The sequence below is a fragment of the Saccostrea cucullata genome, unplaced genomic scaffold (genome assembly GCF_032062105.1).
Source record: "Saccostrea cucullata isolate Sc308-1 unplaced genomic scaffold, CSIRO_AGI_Scuc_v1 ctg2476, whole genome shotgun sequence".
NCBI lineage: Eukaryota > Metazoa > Mollusca > Bivalvia > Ostreida > Ostreidae > Saccostrea > Saccostrea cuccullata.
This window is the reverse complement of record NW_026922394.1, coordinates 120,816-135,051: the sequence shown is the minus strand read 5'-3', so window position 1 is coordinate 135,051 and position 14,236 is coordinate 120,816. Positions and strand designations below refer to the sequence as shown.

Sequence of the window (14,236 nt, the reverse complement as noted above, 5' to 3'; positions counted from 1 at the left end):
AATAAAGGTCTCTCCCGAGACAGAAAATTTGTGTTTTAATGGTCGTCATGCTTATTTTGGAAAGGATATTCTTATCTACCCATTCTGTTGCCGAGATTTGACCATTTCTGACAAATGAACTGTTCTTATTATAAAAGTTAACTTACATGGAATGAAATTTATAACTCGGAAAAATCTTTCAGCTTTTGTTACAGAACGCTACGGAGGGGGTCACGTGACCGCCAATGTCACGTGATTCGCGCATGCACAGAACGGTGGCTGATGTGCATTAAATTTAGAGAGGACTAATTCAAAATATAATCAACACTGAAACCAAATACTTGTTTCTTTTATGGAGGTTATTCAATTAGTTCTCGAACCTTTTCATCACAATTGGAAATACAAGGGCTGTTCGGAAATTATTGAGACAATTACATTTACTCCATAAAGGACAGAAATAATTTCCTGAAAATTTATCAACATTTTATTACGAACAAATAAAACAAGCATGCAAAATTTCTAATTCCTGTGATAATTAGATAAGTTTCGGTGAAGTAATAAACATACATATGTCTATCGACCCGGAGCAGCATTGCTACGTCATTTAACGTCACGTCAGCCGGAGTTGGTTTGGCATGTGAAACGATAAGGCAGCGTTTAATGTTCTTCCTTCTTTGTTATTACATATAACATTACAAAAATCAAACAGTCTCTTTTCTTAAACTATTCTTTAAAAATGTATGTTGTTGCTTCTCAAGTGTAAAATTTTCATTTGTGGGAAATGATGAGTAAGAATCATGCAGTGCCAATTTATGCAACGCAGGTCAACGTTGTTAATACCGTATTGATATTAATATCGTACGTATAATAACTGTTGGTCGTTCAGAGCTTTTAATTTTACTCTGTTTGGATTAATTGTAAAAAAAAAATGTATACCAATGAAATAACAAACACTTATACATAATTTTTCTCGTTGTTTTAGCGAGTCTTTCATTCTGGAAAAGAGTTCTACATTGTGCTACACAAAATTTTAGGTATGCTGGATGCTCCGCCTTTGACGTCAAAATCCATTTTGTCGTTGTTAGCAGATTTCTCTACCGCGCTTAATTTTTTTATGATATTCTTATTTCTGATCAAAATTCTAACAAAATTGCACAACATGAATTTGAAATAAAGCTGAAAAATTATACACATAAACTGAATTATTTATTCTCTTAAGTTGGATTCACGAAGAGTTAGAACGTTGGTGTTACATATTTTCAATATCTAATTTCGTGACTGCTCCGGGTACCCCTACTATCGACGCATTTATGTACCATTGTAGAGAAAATATTTGATTTTTGTAAAATATGTCCTGCTTTTATTAATTCTTAGTGTATATCAAACGTATATGCAAATTTTCACCGAAAGACATTCATTAGAAAGAAATATATACACAATGTCTCAATAATTTTCGAACAGCCCTCGTACATTTGTTTTGTTATTTAAAGATTCTAAATAAATATGTCTATCGATCATAAATACGAAGGGGATCGTGAGACTATTCCTAATAAGAGTTTATTACCTGAAGTTAAAATATTGCATGTAACAACGTAAAATAAATCCTGATCTTGATTTTAAAAAAAACAACACAGGTCGATCATTTAATACAGGTCAATAGGTCAAGGAAGCGTCATGAGTAATAAGAATAAGTTGATTTAAGTTGTCAGTCTTGTTTTAAGACAAGAGAAACAATTAGTAGTGAGATCGCTAAATGATACCCCCGCTGTCATATGGGCTTAATCTACTGATTGAAATGGGAAAATTAAGTAAAAGATAAAGTAGGATGTGCATAGTGGCACTATTATATAAAGATTTTGAGAAGTTTTTATTCCCATCCCAAAATAGTTAAGATGTAAAAAAAAAGCGCTTTGTAAAGATATTATGTAAAAAAAAAATTCAGGAATATAGAAGAGTTTGTGAATAGGAGATGTTGATGCTTCTGTATAAAAGAAAGAATAACAGTGTTTAAAAACTCAGATCACGTAAAAAAAATCTCAGATTCACTTCTTATACAGATACAATAATGTAGCATAGAATTACATGATATTACATGCATAACCTGTCTGAAAATTGATGAAAGCCTAAAAAAAAAAACTTGAGTTAATCTGATCTTTAATTAACTTAATTTTACTTTATGCCTTTTTTCATCGAATGAATGAAAAAATAAATAAAATTGTTTAACTATTACTTCGTTAGCATTTTTAAGACTAAATGGACAAATGATCCGTTTGAATTGAACAATTGATCATGGCCATCAGCTTTCACTAGAATTAAACCGAGACTACTATATGAAATAGTACATACATGTATTATAGATGTACATGTTGCGTCCAAAACGGTGTAAAGGTCACACGCAAATACATGTATAATCATGGTGAGAACTATCATAGGCATTTATGCCTACTGTTCAATTCAGTTTATAAATTTGAGAAAAAAAATAAGCCAAATACATGTACAATCACAGTTAGATTACCTGTATTTTCTTGCAAGTTTATTAGAAGTTCATATGATGGCATGACCACAACAGGAAACGGTTATAGAATAACTTCTTTTCATATTTTCATTGAAAGGTTCCTTTATGATCTCTATTTTTTGCCTAATTATCATAGGTTCTTCCCTGTTATTTTTTCAGCTGTCCTTGGTTCTTTGCAAAGAGGTCGAAATATTCAAGTGGAAAGAGAGACAGGAAGTATTGGTCTTCAAATACTTCAGTGCTCTTGTATTAAACTGAAACATATCTTTTTTATCTTTTCCACTCAGATAACGTCACACTCACACGAAAGAAAAACGTACATGTTGAATAAAATCAAATATGAACCAAGGCATCGTTCCCTCTTGAATGCAAAACAGAGAATGTCAATTGCTTGTGTCTTTTTACGTTTTTCAATCTTCGTTGTTTACAAGGTAAGAAGAAATCCTAGAATTTATATGTCCACCATGAAATGTAATTTTTCACAGATATTACAACTAAAAATCTTCATCCTTGAAAGAAAATGCCCACCCGAACTCACATTTTCTTATCAAAGCACGAAATCTGACCCCACGAAATATGTGGTTTTACAGTATACAGAAATATGATATCTTTGAAAAACTCTAATTTTACCATTTCATTTTTATTTTAATGATTTTTTTAGACAAGCAAAGAAAACACATAATACATAAAACACACCGTCCTCAAACCAAGCGCCTATGAGTTGAAACAGACGATAACATCACTTTTGACTTCACATACGTATATATATATAATAATGTAGTAAGATTATCCAGGTGAGCTTCATACACATGTAAAAGATACCACAAAGTCAGGCACATCTGTTTCATACTTGGATATTTACTTTAAAAAGACATTATTGGTAATCTAACAACCAGGCTTTATGATAAATGTGGTGACGTTCGCTTTTCTATCGTCAACTTCCCGTTCTTATGTAGCGATTTACCTTTATCACCTGTATACGGAGTTTATCTCATCTAAGTTTCTCAGTAAGAGCATGCTCTACGTATGCAAGAGCATGCTCTACGTATGAACAATTTCTAAAACGAGGTATATTATTGACAAACAAGTTGGTAAAATAATACTTTCAACAGTCTCGTTTAAAGTCAGCATTTTGTAAGTTCTATGGTTTTCAGCAAATATAATTTTTACCTTAAGTCAAATGCTGACTGAGGTTTTACATACTTATTGTTAGTCTATTATTTATACACTGAATTGATAATGGATTGTCCGTTATTTCCCGATTATTACAAAGAGCAAACGACAGGTGTGACCGTTCGACAGGGGATGCTTACTCCTTCATGGCACCTGATCCCACCTCTGATGTTTTGGAGGTCCATGTTTGCTCAGCTATTTTCTACTTTTTTAATGGACTTTTGAACTTGAAGTCCATTCGTTATCACTAATTATTTCTCATTATCTACACAAGAGTAATGCACAGAGAGATTGTCCGTTTTTTCCTGTTTTTCTTTTAAAATATTGTTAGTAAATTTAGAGGCAAAAATCTACATGTGGGTACTACTTTCTTAAGACAACATCCAGATTGTAATTTCTTTTAGAAAATTCACACTTTTTATTATAGATAGAACCCATAGACATTTTTTTATTTTCTTTTTTAACAAAAAATATTAGTTAACTATAGTTTACTAGTAAATTTTTCGCCAAAGTTTTTCAGTGTCAAAGTTTTCACCAAAGTTTTTCAAAGTGTCAAAGTTTTCGTCAAAGTTTTTCAAAGTGTCAAAGTTTTTCAAAGTTTCAAAGTTTTCGATAAAGTTTTTCAAAGTGTCAAAGTTTTTGATAAAGTTTTTCAAAGTATCAAAGTTTTCAATAAAGTTTTTCAAAGTATCAAAGTTTTCGATTTTTTCAAAGTAAATTTTCTAAAGTTTTCTAGAAAATTTTCACACAAAGTTTTTGATAAAGTTTTTCAAAGTGTCAAAGTTTTTCAAAGTGTCAAAGTTTTCGTCAAAGTTTTTCAAAGTGTCAAAGTTTTCGCCAAAGTTTTTCAAAGTTTCAAAGTTTTCGATAAAGTTTTTCAAAGTATCAAAGTTTTCGATAAAGTTTTTCAAAGTATCAAAGTTTTCGATAAAGTTTTTCAAAGTGACATAGTTTTCAATAAAGTTTTCTAAGTATCAAAGTTTTTGATAAAGTTTTTCTAAGAATCAAAGTTTTTGATAAAGTTTTTCAAAGTGTCAAAGCTTTCGCCAAAGTTTTTCAAAGTGTCAAAGTTTTCAATAAATTTTTCAAATTGTCAAAGTTTTTTGCCAAAGTTTTTCAAAGTGTCAAAGTTTTCGCCAAAGTTTTTCAAAGTGTCAAAGTTTTTCAAAGTGTCAAAGTTTTCATCAAAGTTTTTCAAAATGTCAAAGTTTTCGCCAAAGTTTTTCAAAGTGTCAAAGTTTTCGCCAAAGTTTTTCAAAGTGTCAAAGTTTTCGTCAAAGTTTTTCAAAGTGTCAAAGTTTTCATCAAAGTTTTTCAAAGAGTCAAAGTTATCACTATAGTAAATCAAAGTTTTCAAAGTGTCAAAGTTATCACTAAAGTTAACTATAGTAAACTACAGTAAACTCTAGTTAACTATAGTTAACTATAGTATTTTTTTGTTAGGGACAATACGGGGTATAATCAACTTCCCGCATACAATCACGGCAGACTTTAGGTTATAGTAACCCGATGACGAGAACTTCAGTCAATATTATTGCAAGTCTGTAATCAATAATTAAAAGCACTTAAAATTTTAATGCTGAATTCAACTTAATTCTAATACATCAAATATTTACCTTTTTGATGTGAAGTATAAATAAAATATTTTAAATGAAGTTTTAGGAAGACCGAAATTGTGGTGCATTGCAAGTATGCAGCCTTGTCTTTTCATAATAAAAAATGTAAATTCTTTTGAGGCCCACGTTATCGAAGATTCAGGGTATTTATCCTTGTCCTGACAGGCACCGGCCGTGTGACAGTCCATCTAGCTTTCTGTTTGTCCGAAAAAATTAACCTTCCCCATGATTGTTTGAGGCTATTGTTTTCATATTTCATATGCGGACCTCTTGTGATAGGGCCTTTTTTTAGGAATCAACATTTTTTATCTTGGCCTACACATTTGACTCACCTTTGGAAAAGAATTTTAATCTTTAGCTTGGTCGTAGCTTTTAAACAGTTGGACCGAGGGCTTTTCTATTTCGCATGTGTTATTTCGTTAAATATCTTTCTAAGAATAAAATGTTTTCCGATCTTTTTAACTTTGCATGTGATCATTTTTTTAAAAAAATCTTTAATCTTGGCCATAACTTTTGAGCCGCACTACGGCCTTTTTATTTTACAGATGTGTTCTTTGTAACAAGGCCTTTGTTTGGATACCAACAACATTGACTTTTTCACCTTAAACTTCGAGTTTGACCTACCTTTAATAAACTTAACTTTGGTTATTACTTTAGAACTGTTGGTGCCAGGGATAAGATAAATGTATTTTTATTTATGGTTATCTCTAATGTTATCTCTAATTATATATATATATATATATATATATATATATATATATATATATATATATATATATATATATATATATATATATATATATATATATATATATATATTTTCAAAATTTTTATAGATATTCATACAAGAAAACGTTTTATTTGGGATATACCTCTTAATTTTGGTAAAACCATTACTACCATTAAAACGATTGAACCTTAAACAAAAATTCCTTTTTACAAGTAATATGGACCTTTATGCAATTTTTGTGTTCTTTTATGTTGATGCTGATTTTTCACAATTTTAAAGTTTTAAAAAGATTTTAAACTTGTTTTATTTATTTGCGTAAAACATAATTAATATATTTTATCATATTTTTAAAAGACTATTTCAAAATATGGTGCTTGGATATATTTCACAGGTATCATTAATGAAGCGAGGTTGAGACATTTTCCTAACTAAATCTTGGAGTTTGACTTAAATTAGAGAATCTAAAACCTTCACAAATTAAAGCAAAGCGTGTCAAACGGGTTAGAGGGCTATGTATTTTCTCCATGGCACCTGATCCCACCTCTAATGTTTCGGAGGTCCGTGATTGCTCTGCTCCTATTTTGTATTGTTTTATGGACTTATGAGATTGAATACTGTTTGTTATCTCCATATCCTACTTTCTGCATTTGCTGCAGCGTTAATTCCAACAAACAAAGAAAACATTTTATTGTTTATATTTACATCTGTATTAAAAAAAAACATTCAAAGTAAAATTAAATTTCTTAATAATTGTTTTTAAGATGAATTTGTCATTGTATGTAGAACTGATGGAACAAATGTGGCTTGCTCAGTGTTGTTCATGCACTGATTAACGACAATGGGTTTTGTAAAGAAGTAAAGAAGATATTCAGTGCATAATGTTAACCTAACAGTTGGCTTTACAAGCACTCTGTAAGCGACCTTGCTTTTCAGAAAGCAGGTATTTCCGGGTCCAAAAATCCGTTCATGCATTTAATATGCCAGTGCATATACCAGTATTTTAGTAGAAGTGTGTTGTGGAGTCACACATTTGGGAAGTTTACTGTCGAATATACTTGTGTTATAATTCAAAAATTCCGAACAAAGATGTCAAGTGGATATAAGTACGAAGGAGTTCGTGAGTATTTATGATCATTTTAGAGTTTATTTCATGTACTTGTAATCAAAATATGTTACATGTCCCAATAATATATAAAAATATCAATACCGAACTTGATTTTAAAAAATAACAACACATGCAATTGTTGTGCAACTCTGATCGAAAGGACCAGGGGGGGATTATACAAAGAAGATACGGTAATTAATTTGATTTAAGTGGAATCTTGTTCAAAAGCATCTTCTCTAGCCAAGGGTTTCTGATACGCTACTTCCTACGTATAGGAGGTCACAATGATAAATATTCTGAGACACCTTTAAAACGTTATATAAAATGCTACATGTATTGGAATGGGATCGGTGCTCCCGATATTATAAAAGGAATGGCATTATTTATGTTTTGATATAGGAAACCAGAAATATTTCTCAGGTTAAAGGTATATTGCTTTTTTAAGATGTGCAGCTATAACACTATGTAATATAGTCCGAAATATCTTACGTTTTTCAGACTTTTTTCACGATTTTCATATTATATGTGCCAGGATATCAAAATCGTGAAAAAGCCTGGAGAACGTAAGATATTTCGGACTATAGTATATGTAATAAAGATTCCGTGACTAATTAAGAGGTATAGGAGGAGTTTTGAATGAGAGATGTGTCTACTCCTGATATAAGTTATAGAGATAATGGCATGTGCAGTCTCCGAAACGTTTTTCAACACAGATACAATGATCATGATGATGTAAAAACGCTCATGATTTAAAATCCAACAATTTGATAAAATTTAGCATTTTCATTTTATGTATTCCAAATTCCAATAAAAAAGTTGTCAATTTAAATTTTGGAATTTTCACATTATATTTTTGTCCATCCAATCATGAAATAAATGAGTTAATATTACTTCTTAAGCACTTTTAAGACTGGATGTACAAATGATCCTCTTAAATGTAGAACAGAGCAAACGAATGTTCATCTAGATCTTTGATAGTAATAGATTGCTCAATTAGTCAAGATCATCAGTAATAACTAATTCTAAATTGAGACAAGATACCACATTTGGTACATCCGTTTCACACTTGGATATTTTACTTGAAAACGACGTTAATGGTAATCTAACAACCAAGCTATATAATAAACGTGATGACTTTTACTTCTCTATCGTCAACTTCCATTACTCATGCAACAATACACCTTCATCGCCTGCGTACGGAGTGTATATATCTCAGTTGATTCGATTCGCAAGAGCATGCTCTACGTAAGAACAATTTTTAAAACGAGGTAATTAAATTATTGAGAAGCAAATTGATGAAACGGGAATATCAACATTCTCGTTTAAAGTCATCATTTTGTAAGTTCTATGGTCGATAAAATGACCTTGTCAGCAAATATAATTTATCATTGAGTCAAATGCTGACTGACCTTCATCATACTTATTGTTAGTCCATTTATATATTTATTTATACACTAATTTGACGACAGATTTTCCCATTATTTCCCGATCATGACAAGGAGCACAGGGCGAGTGTGACCGGTAAGCAGGGGATGCTCACTCCTCCATGAGACCTGATGCTACCTCTAATGTTTCGGAGGTCTGCTCCTATTTCGTATTGTATTACTGACTTTGATATTGAATACTTTTCGGTTTTTTTTCTAATCATATATCAAATAAGATATACATGAATACTGCACCTTTTGTGTCCAAAACTGTGTAAGGATTACATGAAATTACAATCTTAACTAAATTACCCTCTTGCAGCTTTATGAGTAGGAAATATATGAATTAACATGAACATCTCATACGTTGACTGCAACTTTTTTTGGTCAATTCTTATCGTTACCTTTTTTTGCAACTAGATGTTGCATGCCTGAATTTACTATTAATTCATTGCCCCGAATAAAACGTTTTTCTTTGTTCCTGTTGAGAGAAGAGTAGATTTATAATCCGGACTTGTCTGCCATTTGTTCCGTCACTTTATTCATCGTTAATTTCTATGCATTGAAGCCATTGTTTCTTTTTTGAATTTAATTTCATTTTAAGAGAAAATGAACTCTGATATGCCTCACGCAATTCCTCAAGTGACAGGTCTATATATAGAAATTAATCACTGGGAGAAACGGTTATAGCTAGGGTAACATGTTCCCATCTTTTCATTTGATTGGCCAATCAAATGATCCGTATTTACTGCATAATTAGGCTTATTCTTCGTTCTTCCTTTTTATTATTTCAGCTTTTCAAATGAAAGAAAGGCAGGAAATATAAACATCAGCCTGCAAATAGTTCAGTGCTGGTTGTGTTTGAATGAGACATAATTTGAACCCATTTAAAGTTTTAATATTTTTCAATAATTGTAGGTCGTTTAAAATATGCACTTAAGAATTTCGCAAATTGTTATCTCTCTAGAATCTCCGTGCGCAATGGAGTTTTATGAACAGACTTACTTTTACAATTGACGACTGACTTCTACAATTTATACAGAGATAAACTCCAATTACTAAAATGTAAGAGTCAACTGTCGAATATAAAAGTACGTCTATTCATAAAACCCCATTTATGGCACGCTGTAACTTTAATTGAATTATTAGAAATCATCACTTCCGTTGCTTTATATGTAAGGAACACATGTTTTATTCACTGTGTGTTTGTAAGGGCAAAAGCTTTGCCTGCCATGCAAATTATTCTACCTTTCCAACTATCGTTGATGCCCTCGTATATCCAGCAAACTAGGCAGTGATGAACAAAGTTTAAAATTTTAATTATTGAAAATTGAATTTGGATTGTACATGATCAAATGTATTGAGAAGCTCTTTGAACATAAAGTTTTAAACCAAATATTGTTACCTAGAGTTGTGCACATTTTAACGGAAATATAAAAAAAAACTGACGTGGCTTCAGAATTTTCCTAATAATATTCAGAATCGTTATCTTATCCAATTCATAGACAGGAAGCTACGAAATCAAATGAAACAAGTAAGGTTCACCTTGAGCGTCTTTTGGCCTCATGAACTTCTGAAAAATTAGAATTGCTCATTTTTAGTTGAAAATATGTTAAATTTCACTTGCACCCTTAATGACGTCATAATTCAAATAAAAAGGACATGGTTTTTCTTCTTGTTCATGTATTATTATATCATAAATTGTGTCATTTCCTCAAATCTTGAAAATTTCTTTGAAAATGGCCAAAATTTTAAGTGGTTTTAAAAGTATTCTGCATAATTCCGGTTCTCCGATCTAAAATATTTAACTATATTATGAAAGAACTCTTTCAGAAGGTTCTAAACCATGAAACAATTTTTGGATCGCGGGATGGGCTCAGTTTTAATCTATAGTTGAAGATGCTCAAATTCCCTCTTTTTCTTCAAAATTCAAGAACATTGTAGTTTAACATAGCCTGAGTATCAAGACTTGGATTCTCAGAGGATTTTTTTTTTATAGAAGGATATGGAGTTAACGAACAGTATTCAATATCAAAGTCCATAAAACAATACAAAATAGGACCAGAGCAAATACGGACCTCCATCAGAGGTGGGATCAGGTACCATGGAGGAGTGAGCATCCCCTGCCGACCGGTCACACCCGCCGTGTGCTCCTTGTCATGGTCGGAAAATAATGGAAAAATCCGCCGTCAATTCAGTGTATTAATAATGGACTAACAATTAGTATGAAAAACGTCTGTCAGCATTTGACTTAATGACAAATTGTATTTGCTGACAAGGTCGTTGTATCACCCTTAGAATCTTACAAAATGATGACTTCTGATATTCTTGTTTCATCAACTTGCATATCAATAATTTACCTCGTTTTAGAAATTGTTTATACGTAGAACATACTCTTGCGTATCGAATCAACTGAGATATATATACACTACATATGCAGGTGATGAAGGTACATGTATATTGTTGCATAAGTAAGGGAAGTTGACGATAGAAAAGTTAAAGTCATCACGTTTATCATTAGCTTGGTAATTAGATTACAATGAACGTCTTTTTAAATAAAATATCCAAGTATAAAACAAGTGTGTCACTCTAGATCTGTGGTATATTTTACAGGAATGAAAGCACTAAGTCTCCACATTATGTTGATTTTCGAAATGAGACGTAGGGACTTTGTCAGTTAACTGGTATAATGACAGGGCCATTTTATGAAGTTTGTGAACCTACCTCTTTCTTTTCTAAAAGCGGACCTTTTTAGACTTTAATCGTAAATCTTCGAAAACAATTACCATTTGAACTGCACTCTTTTTCAAAGACCCGATGCTACTTAATTGGAACTAAAGCATTAAGAATTACAGTAAAAGTCACAGAAGTCATTCTATACTGAACCTAACAGCCATGGACGTTGAAAGCACCGATGGTCAAAATTTGTCGCAATCATAAAGTCGTAGTTCTTTTCTAAACCAGATATTCAATAAAATTTTAAAATTTTCATCCAGAGGGTCGATTAACAAGCTAAGGTTTTCTACATAAACCTATTTTATTCTGGATTCTTTACTGGTTACCCAAGTTTTAAGCGCACATTTATTTAGAGCCAAACATCTGCTGGAACTGCTTTCTTATGACAGATTCGGATCCGGCTTTTATTTCATTTAAGAAATGTTAAACTTTTTTTTTCAAATAAGAAAATTTAAAATGAAGAAAATATATAAGCAAAGATATTTTAACTTTTATTTTTTAGCATACAGTGCGGGGTACGATCAATTTCCCGTAGACCCAACAAAGCAGCCTTCGGGTTCTAGTTACCCGATGTCGAGAACCTCAGCCAATATTATTGTGAGTTTGTGGTCAAATTACTTACAAATTCAATGCTTAATTCAACTTCATTGAAATACAGCAATGCTTCACGATCATTTACAGTACAATGTGTAAAATGAGATTGCAAAGAAAATAATGTGATAAATTGCAAGTGAATAATCTGCTTTTTCTTCGTGATAAAATATGTACATTGTACATTCTTATTGAAATTGTTGTTTTCCTTTTACTTAATAGGTGAATAGTGCCTCTACACCTAGAGATGTTGCTGCAGAAAGAGAAAGCGATTGGCTGGTGCCCGCCATTTTTGCCTGTCTCTGCTGTTTCTGGCCCGTTGGCGTCTGTGCAATAAATGCAGCTGTTAATGTATGTTTATCTTCTCAAGAAAATCAAATTCTACACACGATATTATACTCAACAAAAACAGAAATGCATATTCAGATTAAATATGAAAATCTGAGTTTTCAGTTTAACCTTATTTTATTAAAAGTGAGGGTAACTTTTTCTTCATTTCAACTTCTTTCAGTACCAATTCCTATGCTTTATTTTCTGTACATCACTAATAGTGGGGGGGGGGGGGGGGCAACCAGACTTTTAATTAACATTTCTTATAGTATAAGTAAGGTTGGGGAAAAAAGTGGGGGGGGCACCCCCCCTTTTGTTGCTACGTCCCTGACTGAACACTTTGGGTTTAAAACCCCATGTTGTTCTTTGAATATATCACAGGTGTCCAATGATAAAAAAGGTAGTTGTTCCACATACTTTTTCAAAATTTCTTCGATGATTAAAACAATATGCGTTTCTTTTTTAAATTTGTTGAGTATTTATAGAAAGATAGGGTAGGAACTGTACGTAGAATTGATTTCATAATTAGATTCAATCTGCACGTCAGTATAATTTTAGTTATTATTTAGATTACAACAAAATTCACAATCGATGCTATATGGAAACTACTGATGTCACGATTCCCATATGTTTCCATCGGGTTTCCAAATTTGGGAAACCTGGCTTTTCATCCTGTGATGACTATATTATATCAATATTGTATTTTTATGTATCCTCTTCTTGTTACGCATTGTCCATTCCAACATATATTAGCCAAAAAATATTCTCGTCACAAGAGCTTTTTTTATTTATGTCTTCAAAAAATAGAGCACAGAAATTAGTAAAAAAAAAAAAAAAAAAAAAAACAGAATTTATTGCATAGAGAATATCAACCCTGGATTTCAAGTCTTGTGATCATGTAAAGAAATATCTGGGTATAACGAACAATATTCACAGAGCAAACACGTGTCTCCAAATATTGAGAAAATACATTGAATATCTGATTAGACATATTAAGTATCACGTATAAATATACGGACCTCAAATGAGAATGTTGATGTTAAATAATATGACATCATGATAAAAAAGATAATTTTAATTCTTATTTATTAGAAGTATCTATCTCATTTTATGACTGTTTATGCAAGAGTTGTACAAAAAGAAATTGAAATAAATGTCTGATAGAAAATGTTTTCAAATATTTAAAATAAAAACACATCTAAGGATTATTTTGATGGTTTTTCTCATGTTAAAAATTAACGGTTATTAATTATTAAGGTTCGATATTTTTTACTTCTTCAGGCAAGATCCCGTTACGACGAGGGAGACTATGAAAATGGAAGATCCTATTCAAGATCGGCGAAACAGTTGACCTTGATTTCACTTGTACTCGGCATCTTAAGTATTACTGCCTTTATTCTCTACCACACTGTCGATTGGAATTAAGTCATGAACGGACAAACAGGACCAACCACACGAAACCCTTAGTCTTAGAAGTGACCTAAAGTGTTAACTTTGCTTTACATTCGTTGAAACCATTAACACATTAGTATTTTCACTGTATACTAGTTTTAAATGATTTAAATAGACAAATTAACATTTGATTATATAAATCAACCTGCTTTCTTTCACTTGGTCATTAAATCATGTAATTGTTTGAACCAAAAAAAGTTATCCTGTCTCTAAGAAATCCTATCTGACCAACTGGGGTTCTTTTTTCTAGATATTTAAAATGACTTGCAATTGTCTTCAAGATACTAACATCAGTCAGCCTATTTTGTTCATCATTTTTTTAACTAGTAAAATGTATTTAATATATTGGGTTTTTTTCATCAGTAGCTGATAAAAATGAAATGAAGTTCAATCAAATAAAAGGAATTTTAAAATCAGACTTCATCATAGGAAATGTAAGGTATTGTGGACCCCAAAAAGAGAAGAACTTATTCATCTTTCCCTCGTCACCAGAGCCTATATACTAGATTATCATTCCCGAACCAAGCAGGTGGAAACTATAGTGGAAACACACAAGAATGGTAGATACAGGAACGTCAAGATATC

At 31.6% G+C, this 14,236-nt stretch overlaps 1 protein-coding gene across 3 annotated transcripts in view; it reads left to right on the top strand.

Annotated features, from left to right (window-relative positions):
* The window catches only part of LOC134261724 (trafficking regulator of GLUT4 1-like), a 67,993-nt gene extending 53,999 nt beyond the window's left edge, over window positions 1–13,994 (top strand). For 2 of the 3 annotated variants that reach the window (XM_062744128.1, XM_062744127.1), the window contains exons 2-4: window positions 11,781–11,875; window positions 12,092–12,220; window positions 13,481–13,994. In XM_062744128.1, the coding sequence (XP_062600112.1) occupies window positions 11,781–11,875; window positions 12,092–12,220; window positions 13,481–13,624 (368 nt within the window). In that variant the 3' untranslated portion in view covers window positions 13,625–13,994. Of the gene's footprint in view, window positions 1–6,919; window positions 7,131–11,780; window positions 11,876–12,091; window positions 12,221–13,480 lie in introns of those variants that run through there. The other variant, XM_062744124.1, reaches the window with a different exon arrangement.
* Window positions 13,995–14,236: the final 242 nt, after the last annotated feature.